Genomic DNA, 18,858 nt, shown 5'->3' with positions numbered 1-18,858 from the left:
GATTTATTTATTTTATGTACACTGAAGCTGTCTTCAGACACACCAGAAGAGGGCATCAGATCTCATTACAGATGGTTGTGAGCCACCATGTGGTTGCTGGGAATTGAACTCAGGACCTTTGGAAGAGCAGTCAGTGCTCTTTACCGCTGAGCCATCTCTCCAGCCCTCAAGCATATCTTAGGATAAGCAGAACATGACTAACGTGTCTTACAAAGAAAACGGAGCTTTAAAAATATCATCACGGTAGCCACCTCAGTGTATAGGCTACATATGCATCATTTTAATGAATTGTTCCTCTATGGATTATCTATGTTCAGAAGAAAAGAGGATTGGGAGAAAAGCTCAGTCAGTAAAGAACTTGTAATGCAAACCTGGGACCCAACATCAAATCCCCCAACTCACACATAACTGGCCCTGCTAATGTGGCTGTGACCCAAGCGCACCAATGAGGAGTAAGGTGGTGGAGACAGGGCGAGGTCCCCAGAACCTAGTGGGTGAGCGAGACTGGGGCATGCACTGGCAAACGACCAAAGAGATTCTATGTCAAACAAGGGGAAAACTGAGCCTCTGACCTTCACATGCTTTCTGTGGCTTCATTCACACTCAGATGAGCATGCAACACACTCTAGTGACACACCCACACTCACATACCCACACATGCATGCTCACCAAGGGAGGGAGGGAGTGGAAGAGGAAGAAAGTGAGAAAAACTTAAAAAGAAAGAATAAAAGAGATATCTCTGCTGAAACAATTGCCTAACTAGCCATTCTTCCTCCTCCAGGCTACACAGTCATGACACAGTTAAACAGCACCAAGGCCCGTGGAGCCAGCAGCCCCAGCAGTCTGACTGGTTCAAGCTGTGCATGATCCCTGCAGACAGATCTGAGAAGCAGCTAGACTTGCTGGTGATGTTATGTGTAGGGGAAGTGTTCTGCTGGAAAGACGATTGTAAACATCTGTTCTGAAAAGCCATTTCTCATTTACATACTTAAATGACTGTCATAAATTCAACCACAGTGATTCTCAAAGGCAATGCAAACGTTTAAGCCTGGCTCCAGAGCAGCAGATAAGAAACATCATTTTGCTAGGCGTTCTTGCCAAAAGACTGCAAGACCAGAATATGTTAAAACACCTATTGAAAGGATGTGTAGAAGCACAGTGAAGTGTTCATTTTGGGAGAAGCCAGGGATCATAGCTTCATACCAGCCCCCTAAAGCCCCCTGATTCCTACACGTGGTGTCTTTGATATAACCCGTTCTCTTCATTACCCATAAATCTTGGGAATCTTATTCCAGCTCCTCAGCTACATATATACATCTATATACATCTACATATATACATCTATATACATCTACATATATACATCTATATACATCTACATATAAACATCTATATACATCTACATATATACATCTATATACATCTACATATATACATCTATATACATCTCTAAAGCAGCTGTGCCAATAAGCAACCAGGGGGCAGTTAATGCCCGCACAGATGGGACAAAGCCACCCCCACCCCTAGCCACAATCACAGCATAGATGCTAATTGTTTCTGGAAAGAAAAAGTGCTAGATGCTTAGATCAATAAATAACCCACTGAGGACGGGTAAGGTTTTAATGAGCTCAGACTCAAGGAGAATTACCGTCTCCCTGGCTGTCCCTTCCATCTCCCCACATGGGAAAGGTCCTGGCCAGGGCCTGGCTTGAAACTTTACCTCATAACAAAATATTGCTTTCTCTGTGGAGACTGAAGTGGTGTAGCTTAGAGAACCACCCACTCCCCAGGCAGAGGACCAAATGTTAAAACAATAGCAAGACACAGATAGACGGACATGAACGGGGAGCATGTGGGTGCCGTGTGGTTTAGGTAACACGGAAACTATTCCTGTGATCCCTGTGGGGAGGGGCATCAAATAAGGAGGGAAGAAGGCAGATGTGATCTGGAAGGTTCCATGAGGGTTTGGTCACTCTCTTTAGCAGACGTAATACATTTAAAGGCAGGGGACCACAGCAACCACAGCGCCATCATTGGGCTAGAAGGGACGCATCAGGTCTTTCTAGCAATGTGTTTTGAAGGAGAATAAATGTGGGTCTTGGGTTTGATAGATTAAGGTGAGAACAAATAAAACTAAACAAGCTGCCCCCTCCCCTAGCCCTCCCTGCAACAAAACAAAACAAAGCCCCCCAACCCCAAACAACAACAAAAGCCCCAAACAGCTGATGGGCTGACAAGATGGCTCAATGGGTAGCCCCTCCTGCCAGCAAGCCTGAAGTCTGCGTGCAATTCCTGGTGCCCACATGATGTTAGGAGAGAACTGACTCCAGTACGATGTTTTCTGACCTCCACATGCATGCTGGGGCATGTGTGCCACTTCCTCCTACCCCCATCCCCCAACCATGGCACCACCAATAAGCAAATAGGAGTGTAATTTTTTAAGTTGAAAGTTTTTTTTTTTTTAAGAAGAATTGTGCCTTTTAGTACCTGAGAGTTATGAAATATCCTTCTACATCACTTGAATGTTACCAGTGTAATTAAGAATATCAAAGTTTGCTGGGCGGTGGTGGCGCACGCCTTTAATCCCAGCACTTAGGAGGCAGAGGCAGGCAGATTTCTGAGTTCAAGGCCAGCCTGGTCTACAGAGTGAGTTCCAGGACAGCCAGGGCTACACAAAGAAACCCTGTCTCGAAAAAGCAAGGGGGGCGGGGAAGAATATAAAAGTTCCAATGAAGACCACTATTTTAAAAGATAACCGCTTTCCCCAACAAAAACATACTTTTCAAATTATACGAATAGTGTGACTAAATGGGACTTAGAAATCTTCATTGAAAATCGTCTTATTTCATTTTTTAAGGTAGCATGAAGGTAAGAACCTGCCCCTGAGTGCCCAGGGCAGAGCTGGGGTCTTCAGGCTGGGGACGTAGGGCAAACCACTGAGACGGGAGGAAACACAGGTGTTCAACAGAGACTTCTTTCCACTTGGCATTTGCAATGTAAGACCTACCACTATTTAATGTTTGGACAGGCATTGGTGTCCAGTCAGCACCTGTGGCAGCCAGCAACTGTCACACACACCAAGGGGACAGGGAGGGCCAGCCAAATGTATATGGCCTCTGACTTGATCGTATCCTGTAAGGATCCACTTTAGACTCTCCATTGTAAGGAGACAAGCAGTGACCACAGCATTCCTGCCGCACACTGTGGTATGGGCACGCCCTCCTTACCTCTTAGCACTATCCTGAAAAGAACTCCAAATTTGTTTTTTGTTTTTTTAAAGTGTCACTTTTATTTTAGAAAACATTAATATTTCCAAAATTGCTATTGCCTTCTCAACAACAGACAGGGATTTGGATACACAACGTATATTATATCCGTGAATTCACTAGTATGCATTTCTTTCTTTTTTTTAGTTACCCTTTCTTCTTCTCCTTTCTAAGCGTTACAGTACCTCCTCATACATTTGTTTACACATATACATGTATACATTACATATACATGTATATATTACATATACATATACGTGTATACATTACATATACATGTATACATTACATACACATATACATGTATATATTATATACACATATACATGTATACATTACATATACATGTATACACTATAGGCTAGGATTCACATGCGAGGAAATGTAGGGTTTCTTTCTGAAATTGGATGACCTCAGTTAGCTTTATATATTCTAAATCCATCCAAAATTTTCCTGCAAATTTTGTGATTTCATTTTTCTTTGAATCTAGAAATGAAATCACCCTCCCCCATCCTGTGTGTGTGTGTGTGTGTGTGTGTGTGTGTGTGTGAGTGTACACCAGATTTTCATTACTCATTCACCTGCTGATGGACAATTCATTTGCTCCATCTCCTCAGGACAGAGAAGATAACAGCAAGAGACAAAAAATTTGTTGTTGTTGCTTTGAGACCTGTGACCTGAGCCTCCTTGTCAACTCTCATGCTTTAAAACAACAATTTTGAAATTTCTATGAATACTCACTTATTGTGCCCTATTCTCAAAGAGCAGCAAGCCAGGGATTTCAAAGTATCGAAACTCGCTTCTTTTCCACTTAAGGTGTAATTCTAAAATGTTTCATTGTTGCATAGAAAATGTAACAGAAACTGGTCGGACAGGTATACAGTGTATGAGATGGGTCTCAGGGAGATTTCTCAGGAGGCAGGATTAGGATGGGCAGAAGGAGGGAAGTAGAATCAGGTGACACTGAGACATCTGAGGGGACTGAGATTCTCCAGGGAACGGAGGGAAACGTGGGAGTCACCTCCACACAGAGCAAAGGCAGAACTAGAAGGCTGATCTTTGGGGGTCACTGATGCTAATTAGTAAGAGAGGAGCTAAGGATGGGAAAATGTAGAGGGTGTGGTGCAGGATGGAGTTATGAAGGAGGGGTGTGGCCTTGCAGGGTAAGAGAAAGGGGCGTGGCCGAGGTGTGTACCATCCCTAGTAGTCACACAGACTAGAAGCCAAAAATACATTCTTGGCAACTAGGAACTGATGGGTAATTTTACCATGGCAACCACACTGGCACACTTCTCACTCGCAGGCTACATATGGAGAGTTCATTAGCAGAGTCCCTGACTATTCACAAAACTTTAAACTTAGAATGCCTAACATCTGAAATTAGCTGAGTCCAGCACCATTCCACCCTGAACGTGCCTGATCTCACCTGAAGCAGGCTGATCAAACACCAAAAGGCTATGCCCTACGTCAGTCAGTGAGTCAGCGACCATGTTTCCTGCACTAGTAAAACAAGGATCCTGAAGTGAGCTGAAACGACTTAAAGTGTCAGGGTGTCAGTGTGCAAGAGGTTCCATTCAGATGTCAGGGTGTCAGTGTGCAAGAGGTTCCGTTCAGATGTCAGGGTGTCAGTGTGCAAGAGGTTCCGTTCAGATGTCAGGGTGTCAGTGTGCAAGAGGTTCCGTTCAGGGTCAGGCTTCGGCAGGACAGAGGATGGAAACTGAGCGAGCAGAAGCTATTTGTCCGCCGCTCCATGCCCACCCAGTGATCTCACTGTGCAGGAATTTTCTTCCTTTCAGGAATTGAGTTTATTTCAGTTGTCTACTCTCTCTTGTGATCAGTAAAACACACTACTGGCTTTTAAAAATCTTAAGACTTATTGCATAAAGCAGAATGACTGTGAGCCAAACGGACAACGGGGAATTATGACATATCTAGCAACATCTCCCGAAGGATAAGAAATGACCTTCCTTTTCCTAAGCGTTCCCAAATTCAACTCTTACTTCATGGTTTTATTACATATCTAGGCTATTCAGTTATGTGCAAAAATGCTAGAAAAGACAATTACTCTCTTCCGAAGTGAATGTCATATATCCAAAAGTTAAGACAGGGCTGGGGATGTAGGTCAGTTGCTATTGCGCTTGTCCTGCATACAGGGAACCCACGTTCCATAAAATCAGGCATAGTAGCACACATCTCCAACCCTAAACTTGGGATGTAAAGGCAGGAGGACCAGATGCTTAAGTTCACCCTTCGCTATAGAGCTGTGGTTCTCAACCCTTCGAATGCTGTGGCCCCTTAATAGAGTTCCTTATGGTGTGGTGACCCCCAACCATAAAATTACTTTCATTGTTAGTCATAACTGTAATTCTACTGTTATGAATCATAAGTATCTGATATGCAGATGGTCTTAGATGGCTTCCGTGAAAGCGTCATTTGAACCTCAAGGGTGTCATAACCCATAGGTCGAGAACTGCTGCTATAAAGCAAGTTTGGGGCCAGCCTGGGAAACATAAGAATGAATCTAAACACACACACACACACACACACACACACACACACACACACACACACGAACACACACACAGGAACACACACTACCACCACCACCACCATAAAAGTCAGGCGAGATGATGTAAACCAAGAAGGAAAACGGGTCACAAATTCAGTAATAGATATGCTTTCAGAGATCATAAAAATGATTATTTTCTTCAACTCTTGAGGAAAAAAAAAATGTCGTGCAGAGAAGGGAAAGGGGGAGTAGAAAGAGGAGGGAAGGGTGGGGAAAGAGAGAGACTGGGAGAGGGAGGGTGAGAGAGAGGGAAAAGGGGAAGAGGGAGGGTGAGAGGTAAAGGAAGGTGAGAGGGAGAGAGAGGAAAAGGGAGAGGGAAGGGTAGAGGGACAAGGAAGGATGGAGGGGGGAAGGGAGAGGGAAAAGGGGAAGAGAGAGAGGGAGAGAGAGAGAGAGGGAGAGAGGAAGAAGAAGAGGGGGAGGGAGAAGGGGAGGGAGGGAGAGGGGAAGATAGGGGAGGAAGAGGGAGTGTGTTGTGGTGAAGGCTCTTCAGAGCAGGGTGGGCCTCAGATGCACCTTCATGCGGACCACACAGTCTTTGTGCACACTCAAGGCACACGTACATGGCCTGGTACATGGACCACACAGTCTTCATGCACACAGGAGGCACACGTACATGGCTTGGTACATGGACCACACAGTCTTCGTGCACACACGAGGCACATGTACATGGCCCGGTACATGGACCACACAGTCTTCGTGCACACACGAGGCACATGTACATGGCCTGGTACATGGACCACAGTCTTCGTGCACACACGAGGCACATGTACATGGCCGGGGCTGTGGGGAATGAGCCTCTACATTTACACTTTCTAGTTCCCAGTCTCCCACTGCACATCTGCAGATCACATTTCTGCATCTGCTCTCTTGGAGGAGCTCTCTGGGCCTTAGCTGCTTCCCCTGAGAGGTGAGGAATCCAGACTCAGGGCAGGTGGAGTCACATCACCTGGACTTGGGCCTAGACCCTGCTTTACCAGCAATGGTCAGGCTCCAGGCTCTGGTTTCTAGTGACTTACATGCATACAGAAAAGACTAGGACATGGACTCTCCATACAAACAGACAAGAGTGTGCCATTAGATTTCTTATTTTGTCCTCAGAAACCACTCGCTTTGTGGATGAGGGAAATACAACCCATGTGCCAGTAGACTGAAGGTGACACACCCAGGCTGTTTTCTGCAGATCACAGGCTCAGAGCCCTGCAGGACTGATGCAGTGGGGCTCTGCAGTGCTGTGTATGCCCCACTTCCACAGTGCACTCTGATGACACGGGGTGTGACACAGGTGGCTGCAAAGTGACACGGGCTGTCTGAAAGCTGAACCAAAACCACGGCCTGGAGAAACATCTCGGTCCTGATCCAGGTTTCCCACGGAGAACGAGACAACCGCTAGCAACACAATTCCACTCCTGATTTGTTAAACTGTATTCCGAAGCCAGCGAACCGTTATGCCGACATTTCTAACTCTACGTCTGAGAAGAAGGCATTCCATGTTCGAGCCTCTGCGGCACCACCCACCAAGACTGAAGTCAGAATAAGTTACCTATAGGATGTAGGGTGGGCATTTGAGTAGGGGGTGACTGTAAAGCGGGTCCTGCCCCACAGATTCCTCATGAGGTCAATGTGGCAATCCTGCCTGCATTTCAGAGTCTCGGCTCACATTCTGACCCAGCCAAAGCTGATCAAACCTAATTTACAGGGTTCCACTTGAGCCCACGCTTACTCGCTTCAATGTGCTCTCACAAATCCCCTTCCCAACACAGGCTGATATATTGGCTTAAGAAGTCCAATCAGCTCCTTCTTTGGTGTTGACAAGTCACGTGACCAGGCCGCCATCGCCGTGAAAAGTATGGATGCCAACATCTGAATGCACTTCGCTAAACACAGCTTAGTGGCCACCATCCCAGGGGTCCACGCATGCTCCTGAGAAACCGGATGTTCACTTAGCATGAAGTTATATGGCCCCCGTCCTGCACATCACCGGCACCACGTCAGCACCCCTGACGAGGTGCCATCTCTACCCCTTCAGAGGGCACATACCACTGATTCCTAATAGAGAGAGCCTGAGAGCTCTGGCAAGCCCAAAGCCTGGGGGAAGGAGTTACCTTCAGGCTACTTCAGACTGCGTATGTTACAAGATTGTCTCTGGGGAATCACAAAGTTGGAAGGAGGGGAGTTGGGTGTGGCAGCACACACCTTTAATCCCAGCACTCGGGAGGTAGAGGCAGGTGGATCTCCGTGAACTTGAGGCCAGTCTGGTCTACAAAACAAGTTCTAGGACAGCCAGGGCTACACGGAGAACCCTGTCTCAACCCCCAGCCTCCCCCCCTAAAAAGAGCTGGAATGATAAAATAGTAAGCTCAACCCAAGGCTTGGGTCCTGGTGGCTGAGTTGGGCAGTGTTTGGGTTCAGAGATTGAACTCATAGAAACATCTGGAATAAATGCTACCGCACAGAGGGGGTATATATGGTAGCTTCTCTTCCCCGAAAGATTTGCTTATTTATGAGCCTGTAGGTGTGCTTGCATGAGTTCACAAATACCACATGCATGCAGGTATCTGTGTGGGCCAGAAGAGTGTGGGGTGGGGGGAACCGAACCTGGGTCCTCAGGCTTTTAACCTGCTGAGCCATCCTGCCAGCCCCAAGTGTCTGTTCTTAACTGTTACGATCTGGAGAAGTCTCTCTTGAGTCTCAGTTTCTTTATGGTGGGCATGCTAGTCCTGTCCAAAAGGGTATGAACCTCGAAATCACTGAAGACAATCTAGGCAAAGGACAGTGCATGGCTGTCACCAGCCACTCAAGTAAAGTGAGAGCAGCCACTCAACTAAAAGCAAGCAGCATACTGATTATATTTGTTTACAGTGTTGCCCTACATGTGAAAAGATCAGTTAGTAAAATTCAGTGACCCAGTCCACTTGAGGCTGGGAGTTCCCAGCTCTATCTATCCCTATCCTTACACACACACACACACACACACACACACACACACACATCCACCCACTCCACAATACATTTAGAAATTTCTGCTCACTTTAAAGCCCCTTTATTAGGCATACTGTGCGCTAAATTTAAGCTATGTAATAATGTAGTTTGGGTTCAAAATCTCAGACATAAGAGTTTGAGTCTTCAAATGTGAAAGACTCATGTTTTCTTTTTTCTATAAATACTGTTGTTGTTTTTAAGTGTCTCTGTGAAATGAAGAGAAATGAGACTCCCAGAGAAAAATGAAATTCAAACCCATCTCTGACGTCTACACCATTTCTTCCGTATGCAGCTGGGATCCAGTGGACTCAACCCAGCTGGAGGTGACTCCAATTGCAACTTCCAGCTGTTCTCTGTCCCCGACTTCAGTGTGACTCTCAAGGGAGCAGAGTCTGCAGTGCCCAACAATTTCTCTCTTCCAAGCACCGGGGTCCGCTTGCACATAAGCACCCAGGCAGAAGCATCTCTTGCTCTGGATGGCGTTGGGGACCAAGGTGAGACCCTCAGTGGGGAAGAGGGGACCAGTCAAATTCCCAACAATAGGATTACACACATGCAACACACATGTAAACACACATGCCTTGTCTGTCTGATCTGTCCCTCTGCTGCCAAGGGACCTGGGAAGATACACTTGTGTGGAGAAAAGTGAGAAAAGGCGGGGCTGGGGTGAAGGGAGCCCCTTGGCCTGACTAAAATGCATATGGCCAAGACCTGGGTCTACACTCATTAGCACACAAGCAGCGTGGACAGCCTTCAGCTGACCCCCCCCCCCTTGCTCTGATATCTGTGCAATGCTCAATGCACCTGAAAGCGTGGAGCGGATGCAGGGCATTACCTTTCAGTTTCATTCTCCAGTTCATTTACTGTTACTGTAACGAAACACCCGAGACTGGAGATTGGTTGAGTTGGTTTCTAGTTTTTCAGGTTCAAGAGCTTGGTGCTGGCTTCTGCTTAGCTCTATTGAAGGCCTCTGTGGTGATGTGAATGAGAAGGGCTCCCATAGGCTCATAAGTTTGAGTACTTGAGCCTGGTAAGGTGGTGCATGCGTGCTTGTATCCCACATGGAGGAGGTGGAGACGGACAGACTCCCCAGGAGCTCAATGATCAGCCAGAACAGATTATCTGGTGAATTCCAGGTCAGTGATGGACACTGTCTCATAGGGCAGATGGCTTGTGAGGATAACACCTAAGGTTGTACTCTTGTCTGTACACACACCCACCCATACACACACACACACACACACACACACACACACACACACACACGCACGCACACACAGGCACACACACACACACACACACACACACACACACGCATGCGTACACACGCGCGCGCGCGCACACACACGCACTCATACACATCAACACACATGCGGCCTCTGGGCTAAAATCAAGTGTTTCTGATTCTCCACGATTCTGCCGTCACGTGAAGGAATAAGGAGGAAAATGCATAGCAATTACTGAACAGAAGCTTCTGAGATATGCAGAAAACGGAACGTTCACCGTCTCCATATTCTCCAGAAAAACCACTGCTTTGGAATCCTCTCAGAGTCGGGTTGAGCTTCACTCCACAGAAGCCTCTAGGTGATTTACTTTCATAATAAAAAAGGACTTTTAAAAAATGTCTTTGTTTTTCAAAAAATACGGATACAACCAGCCAAAGTCTCCGGCCAGCTGTGAAAACATCGAAGGCATCTTCTCTGCCTGCCGCAGCTGTCCAACACTGGGCAAGGCTTATTTTCCTCTTCCACGACTGCTTCCAAACCAGAAACTCTAGGTCTTAGCGTGCAAAATAGGGGCTGTAACTCAGTCATAGCCAAGCTAAGCAAGCACAAGGTTTGAGTCTATGAGAGAGGGAGAGGCAGGGCGAGGCAAGTCAGTTGTTCTTGAATTTGCTTGAGTAGGCTGCCCCCGTGTGGCGACTACTGAAAACATACACAGGTTTCTTCCACGTGTGTCAAAGAGCGCATTCTTAAAAGCAGCAAGACCCCTGCCCTCCGTGTAGGGCTCTCTAACCTGCCCCTTACTCCCTATCCCTTAGAACAAGTAATATGTATTTTTAGTTATCATTCTGCATGTAGCAGCACTCATTATTCTGGGACAAGAGTATATTCCAAGACCCCTGACCGGTTCTGGAAGCCAGATTATACTAATTACATCTAGACCATGGGTATCAGACCATGGTATGTAGACCGCGGTATACAGGCACACGTATAACTGCACTTTTTCACACAAAGGAAGCCATTTAGAGTTTCTCTTTGGGCTTCTCTGCTAGATCCAAATTACCAGCTTGACCACTCTCATGTCTTGGGGTTCTTATCAATTAAAGCAATGGTTAGCTATCACATTGCCACACTAGATCGGACCCAACAGAGCCTCTGAGTGACAAACAGGTGGGTAGGCTCACAGTGTGAAGCTATGCCAGACAGAGATAATTCACCTCGGGTGGGATGCAAGAGTGAAAGCACGGGAGGTTCAGGGGTTCACTGTACCACTCAGGATGGTGCCGTCTATAACTCCAAGAGCTTGCTGTGGCATTTCCCACTGAATACCGGCAGGCGCCACTGATCCCGGTAACTGACAGAGAGCTAGAACTTCCAATCAAGACTCTGCTGTCCCTACTGTATTTGATGGAGTCACTCACTACATGAGGATAACACAAATCGAATGTCCAGATTAAGAAAACAGGCCAAGGGGGCCATACCTGATTTTAAAGCAATTTCTTAAGATAAAGAAACAAATGCAGGGCTGGAGAGATGGCTCAGTGGTTAAACACACTGACTGTACTTCCAGAGGTCCTGAATTCAATTCCCAGCAACCACATGGTGGCTCACAACCATCTGTAGTGGGATCCTATGCCCTCTTCTGGTGTGTTTGAAGATGCTACAGTACACTCATATACATAAAATACATAAATACTTCTTAAACAAAACAAAACAGAACAGAACCCAAATGCTTGGCGTTGGAAGGATGGTTCAGTAATTAGGATTGCTGGCTGCTTTTCTAAAGGTCCTGGGTTCAAGAGTCCCAGGACCCACATGGAGATTCACAACCCTCGGTAACTCCAGTCCAATAGGACACAGCGCCCTCTTCTGGCCTCTGAAGGCACCATGTGCATGGAGTGCACAGACATACACTCAAGCAAAAACAAACAAACAAAAAAAACAAGCCACGTTTCCTTTCTGAATATATATGTTCTAGTAATGTTAAAGTCTCAATTAAAATGTATAAATAAACAATACCTCCAAGCTTATATATGCAGCCAAAGCTAACTTTGAACCAGTCTCCCTGACTCAGCCTCCTGAGTACTGGAGTTACAGTCATGGTCACAGTGCCTGGCCAAGTTCCTTCTTCATCCCTTTCTCATTGAAGGCAGTCAACTGCTACCCCAAAGGTTTAGATGTGGGACTCAGCCTGGTAAAGAGCTTGGCTAAGATGACAATCACCATCAGGTTAAGGGTTGATGGTTGGCAACCTTTTTGCTCCAGTTTTATACTCTAAAACGGTTACTCATGAGTATCAAGAATAGCAGTTGGGAAGTTTCTCTTAGTGATCTTTTTTTTTTTTTAGTTCGAATTGTTTTATTTCCATCTTTAATACTAGTCCAAAACAGACTGATACCTATGAGCATAGCTTAAACGGAACAAAGAAAAGAGTTAAACTATATACATTAAGAAAAAAGGAAAGAAAATCTTTTCTATACCACTCTTTCCTTATTAATGCAGTTTCTGATTAGAAGAACACATCTTGTTCTCAGTTTAATTTAGGATGAAGTAATAGAACTTTTATGATCAACTTCATAAACCGTCCTTGAGGAGAAAACACATTTTTAAGTGGGTGTTACCACATTTACTGGTGAACTGGCTGCCTGGTTGCCTTGTCTCTTCGAAGTCTGGCTATCATTAGAACTAACAAGACCAAGTCCATGAGGCCCACAGGGAGCGCAATGGCTGTGACATGCAAGGGGGAGAGGAGAACACATACCACACATCACAATGATGAGAGCAATGCTCTTACCCTCTGAGTCCATGTAGAAAAACCTATTACTCTCACTCAAACTAACTGAAGTCAAACAGCTAGAAAGCCAGAATGAAGAATAAAACTATTTTCTTTTCCCATAGAGGAGGGCCACTCCTTCAGCTCCATTTAAAGTGAATTCTGTGCTGAGTCCCCGCGCCTTCAGAACATTACACTGAAAGTCAGTTATTGCTAGCAAAGCTCCAGTGGTCCCTTTCCCACCTCAAAGATGTTTCACACAAAAAGGCTATTGGTTTGGCTTGAAGGAAGTAGTGTGGAGGTGGAGGCAGGCTGGCATTCAAGGCCTATCCCTTACAAGCCGCCCTGTGCCTGGTGTCCCCAGGGGCAATTTTCCACCTGTCTCCGTGAGCACCAGAGTCTCCCACACATATATAGTGGAGCAGACATTGTTACGTGGTCCCACTGGAAGAGCCACCATGCTTTGCTGACCAAAACCTACTTTTGACTAAAAGTCCAGAGGATCAAAGCTCAACTGGCTAGAAGAACAAGCAGCTTTGGGAATACCTATCTATTCAAGGGGTGTGGGAAAGCTAGGGCAGTGTAGGTTGAGTAGGGCAACTCCTCTGACACATGGGCAACGGTGACTTGGGCAAAACATGTAAGTGAACAGCTGATAAGGCCATTGCTACTGCTACCACCTCCTGTTATCTATGCTTGGGCAGACATTAGGCAGTGGGAACTGAAAAACTGAGGGTTGGAGGGCACTGTAGACAACGCAGGACACATCTTTGTAGAAAAGAGAGGACACTCAAACGCTTGCTTGTCCTATTAGCCTTGAATGTTCTGTGCCAGTAAACGAACTTTGGAGCATGGGTAGGTCCCTGAGAACAGCTGGTGAACAGCCATGGGGTGGGATGAGCACTGTTCCCATAGGCGACACTGGGCTGAGGATACCAGCAGTGCTACAGCTTCCAGACTGCTGGAGAGCAGGTGAAGAACGGGTTTTACTGCACTTTCTCATTCTTAGGAAACAGGATCGCCCTGCAGAGTCACTGGATTTGCAGAAAACGCTGTACACCAATGATAAGTTTCAGGCAGAGTCATAGGTCTCCTCTGCTCTCATGGGAAGGAAAACTAAAAGTTCACCAGTTAGGCTTTTCATGGGCAGTTTATGCACTGGTATCCTTGGGCTATTTGGGCTGTCTGGCCAGGTCACTGTTTGGCAGGCAGAGTAGCTAACAGACAGGTGCCTTGGGAAGGTTCTGCACCCACAAGAGCTGGGGCAAACGTTCCCAACAGGGAAACTTCTTGGCCAACATGTAAGCTCCATAAAGAGGCTGGAGCCATGATGCTCAACTCCAATATGCCCGACTTCTTTTTTCCCACTCTGGGCTCAGACCACCCAAAGGGGCAGAGATGCTGATCTGATCTGGGAGCATCCCTGGACCGTGCTCCATAGCATCAAATGAGATAACAAAAGAATCTAAGGGGTTGGGAAACAAAAGACCAGTTTACATCAGACATTGATTTTTGAAAGTCTTTTTGAGCTCAGGAAACTGGAGGCAGATACCAAGCAGAAAAGCCAGGCTGTCTGTCTGTCCATTGGTCTATCCTGAGCAGTTGTGAACATCTCATATATGAATGGGGTGGCACTGCTTATGGTTGATCTTTTTCCTACTAGTTGGGCAAGTGTTAGCATTCTTAAGGGAATCACGGAGGCACTGGCTACAGAAGACGTGGCAACATTCTGTAGAAACAGAGACGCCCATTCTACACAATCTCAGAGTATCCATCCATGCAGATCGGACACCTGAGGGTACCTGAGCGCCTGGGTCCAGGAGCTCCATCATCCTTGGTGTTTCGAGGAGTATGGGTAGTCACGTACATGTCTTTGTCCCTAGACAGCTCCTCATCATCACTGCTCACCACACAGCTGTCAGCATGGTCTTGGCGCAACCTCCTCCCATTTCTCCTTTCTTCAACAATTACAGCAGAGTCATTGTGAGTCAGGTCCACAACCACGGGCTCTAAAGATTTACAGGCGAGGTCCACGATTTCATCTCCAACAGTTTCCATAAGTTCTATGGGTTCTGTTTCCAAGGCAACCTCAGGGGTTGAAGTTGTTTCCCGAGTTCGCTTCTGGGTTTGTCTGGAATTTAAGGCTGCACCACGCCGCTTTCTTTGAGGATTTCTTGTCCTCATTGTGCTCTCTGACTTCAATCCAGAGAAAAGGAAGTGATCTACATCCAGGTTTATGGTGTGGTAGGATGTTCTCAATCTCTCATGCCCACTGAATACCCATCCTGTGGTTTACAATTTGGTGCCAACCAGGTGTGTAGTATTTCCAAATTCTGGAGCTGGAGTTTGCTGCCAGACGCCTCAGCTGATGTGCTCAGGCAAGGACGTACCGACTCCAGCCGCCGCTGAGGAGACCCACTCAAGCAAGCCTCCATCGCCTCACGAAGACCCACTTTTGCTCCTTCTCTTACTGATCTTGAAGTCTAATCTTCCTGTTCCCGCCTCCAGAGCATCAGAATTGCAGGCAGGCCAGCACCACTAGGCATGCTACACTAGGGACTGGATCCAGGCCTTTGTGTATGCTAAGGCTAGCTCTCTACCAACTGAGCTACATATTTCCCTTATTTTCCTTTATAATAGATATTATTTCATTAAAGTTCACCCAACCCAGACATAGACAAACTTATGCAAAAACCACTCAGCATTTTCCTTCAGTATGAACAAGTAAAAAAACATAAACATTAAATATTAAAGGTACTACACATGGAACTCTCTAAGTCAAGGAAGGAGACAGGAAAGAAAATAGGAGATTAAAAGATAGATTGTTCCAACCCTCTGAGCCCTAATTACGAGCCAGGTAGTCTGGTAAGTGCCGTCCACTGACTTGACTGTCTCCCCTGACCATCATGTAACCCGGGGAAGCATGCTCAGCAATGATTCCCCTGGGGTGAGTACCTGACTGACTCTGGGAGGAACAGAGATGGAGGTGGAGAGCAAGAGGAGGGGCGCAGTCCTCAGGGGTGCAGCTCATCCAGCCCTCCCTCCCAAACTGAAGGGTGAGCGCTTGTCACTCCCTTCCTCACTCTCAGCGCCATGTGAAGGACTACAGAAACCCCACAGAACTGTTATGCCATTCCTTTCTCTGGTACTCTAGGATGAGTGGGGTGTGTGTGTGCATGCGGGCTCAACCACACAGTTGTGCACACTTGGACCCAGAGGGGGACACTGGATAGCTGTCCCACTCCATCCTGCTGCTCTTTATTCCCTTCAGACAGGGTCTCTCTATGAAGCTGCAGCGAGGCTGCAGGACCCTCTTGTTTCTACCACCACAGCGCTGGGGTGATGGGTGCACAGGATCATGCCCAGATTTTTAAGTGAGTTCTGAAACTTGGAACTTAGCCCCTCATGCATGCTTAGCAATGGGTCCTACCCACTGAGCCACCTCTCCAACCTTAGAGCTGAGCTTTCAATACAGAAGAACAAACAAGAGTAAGTTTATTACTAAAAGGAAAAGGAAGAAGTCCCCTTGGGCCCCTCCTTTCTCCTCTTGGCCCTGGGTGTGCTTTCAGATTTCCTATTTCGTATAGTAAACATGCTGCTCTAGGGTCAGTGCACACTATGCAACTGTTAACTATTAAGCTAGCTCCCCAAACCCTTGACTATGGCCTCTTGTTTATATGACTAAGAATTTTTCTATGACATTTTCAGACAGGAAAATGTCAGGGTCAAAAAAGTTCCTTAAACTCTATTAAAGGACTTTATTTTTTTATTTTTTATTTTTTATTATTATATGTAAGTACACTGTAGCTGTCTTCAGACACTCCAGAAGAGGGAGTCAGATCTCATTACAGATGGTTGTGAGCCACGTGGTTGCTGGGATTTGAACTCTGGACCTTCGGAAGAGCAGTCGGGTGCTCTTACCCACTGAGCCATCTCACCAGCCCCTAGAGGACTTTTTAAAAAGCTTATTTCTCTTTGAAATCTTTACGGCGATATGTCAGTTCTTGTGTTCACACAAACTTGCCAACACCAATACTTGTCATTACTTATTGCTAGCATGGCTGATAAGCATAAGGAGCTAGGCAGCTATTACCATATGCCTATAAATGGCCATCTGCTGTTTTTCTATAGATTGTCACTGTCTTATTGATTTCTAAGCCTTTTACCAGACAGCAACCACTAACTAAATGTTTGCCGTAACCACCCCTAATTTGTAACCACCCTTTTGCTGCTTTTTAATGTAGTCTTAGTGTATGAAGACCCAGCCCATCATAGGTGGCTCCATTCCCTAGGCAGAGTGGAAGGGAGTCCAGAAGAGTGTAAGAAGAGAAAGCTGGCAAGCAAGGGTCCGAGCATTGACTCTCTCTGCAATTTTGTTATGCCCCTGCCTCGACTGCAGAAACGAGCCACGATAACAGACTTTGCTTTTTACTGTCTTCCTCCTTCAAGATCTACCTCTACCTCTAGCTTCCTGTCTAGTGCTCACTTTACACACCCCAGCCTTCCCTCTTCTCTAGTGTAGAATGCCAAGGTCGTAGAGGCCCACGAGAGACCTACCTTGTCTGGAAGCTGAGGTGTTGCCCAGGGGCAGCTCATTGTCATAGATCCTTTTCTCTGGAAAAGCCACTGCAGGGCAGCTTCCAGGGGCCCGTGCGCCCCTACGACCAAGACCTTCTTTCCATCCAAAGTGATCCCTACCGACCAAAGAAAAGCTGATATTAAAACTCACACCACCGAAAACTTCCTCCCAGGTCCCTTTAGCTGAAAGAACATCTTCTAAGTGGCTTTTCTTGGAGAACACCTCAGAAGAGAGAGTGGGAATATGATAAAAATTAGAGGTCAGGGAAGATTGCTGTAAAACAGTGCCTTCTGGAGGTGACAGACGGCTTCACCCAGGAGCTGTGGTTGCTAGCACAGGACCAATCCACTCAACAGTCCAGCACGGACGGGGTCTTGCAAGGCCCCACTTCTAGTTAAGAAGCCACAGGCGGTTGATAGCTACCAGGATAGAGCAAGTCCGTATTCTTCAGGAGTGGGGCCCCTGGTAGGCTGGCCATGCTACAGTGGACAGCACACATGCATTTGAGTGAACACTAATTGTACTCAGTAGGTCTTCTTTTCTTAAAGAACATGCAATTAGAAGGAAGATTGAAGGGTGGAGCGTCTGAGAGGAGTTAGAGCAGAATAAGAGGTAGACTTGAACAAAATAGAATAAGCATTAAAAAATTAGAGAAAGTAGCCGGGCGGTGGTGGCGCACGCCTTTAATCCCAGCACTTGGAAGGCAGAGGCAGGCGGATTTCTGAGGCCAGCCTTGTTTACAGAATGAGTTCCAGGACAGCCAGGGCTACACAGAGAATCCCTGTCTCAAAACAAAACAAAACAAACAAACAAAAACAGGCGCTGACCATGCACTTGGCAAGAAGGCCGTAGCTATCCAGAGTTTCCTCATCCACCCTTCGTTCCTGAGTCTTAAGGCTCCCTCTGTTTCTACAGTTCCTTATAAATATAGGACCAGCTGTAAGTTGCCTCTAGGAGTTTCTAGAAAGACCTGCAGGGCAGGACACATCAGATCATCTCACAGACCTTATTCTGGTGTCTGCTGACTAAAAGGTACATCTGGAAAGTCCGCCTTTTATTAGAACTTCGCCGAAATATCTTTGGACTTTTGACTGTTGAATGTTTGAGGCTAAGGGAGGGGCATCTGCTTCTTTTCTCTGCAAACTGGGGCCAAGTTGAGCTTCTGTGATCTCAAGTTAGGAACTAACTCACAGTGTCTTAGTTAAGCTGCTAAATACTTGAGCTATCCCACAGTGTCTTAGTTAAGTCATTAAATACACCAGCTATCTCACAGTGTCTTAGCTAAGCTGTTAAATACATGATCTATCTCACAGTTAGGGTTTCTGTTGCTGGGGCAAAACACTGTGACCAAAAAGCCAGTTGGGGAGGACAGGGTTTATTGGGTTCACACTTTGAGATCACAGCCCATCACTGGAGGAAGTCAGGACAGAACTCAAACAGGGCCAGGCCTAGAGGCAGAAGCTGAT

The 18,858-nt window shown here is 46.4% G+C and overlaps 1 protein-coding gene and 1 pseudogene across 4 annotated transcripts in view; both read right to left on the bottom strand.

Moving 5' to 3' along the window:
• Positions 1–18,858, bottom strand: part of Mthfd1l (methylenetetrahydrofolate dehydrogenase (NADP+ dependent) 1-like) — a 194,190-nt gene that overhangs the window by 159,714 nt on the left and 15,618 nt on the right. For all 4 annotated transcript variants that reach the window (XM_006512449.4, NM_001170785.1, NM_172308.4 and 1 more), the window contains exon 7: positions 17,371–17,507. In XM_006512449.4, coding sequence (XP_006512512.1) covers positions 17,371–17,507 — 137 coding nt within the window. The remainder of the gene's footprint in view (positions 1–17,370; positions 17,508–18,858) is intronic.
• Gm16074 (predicted gene 16074) lies at positions 12,384–15,274 on the bottom strand (annotated as a pseudogene).

Source organism: Mus musculus, chromosome 10, assembly GCF_000001635.26.
Source record: "Mus musculus strain C57BL/6J chromosome 10, GRCm38.p6 C57BL/6J".
Taxonomy (NCBI): domain Eukaryota; kingdom Metazoa; phylum Chordata; class Mammalia; order Rodentia; family Muridae; genus Mus; species Mus musculus.
Note: the sequence above shows the minus strand (reverse complement) of the source record. Positions and strands in the feature narration are given on the sequence as shown.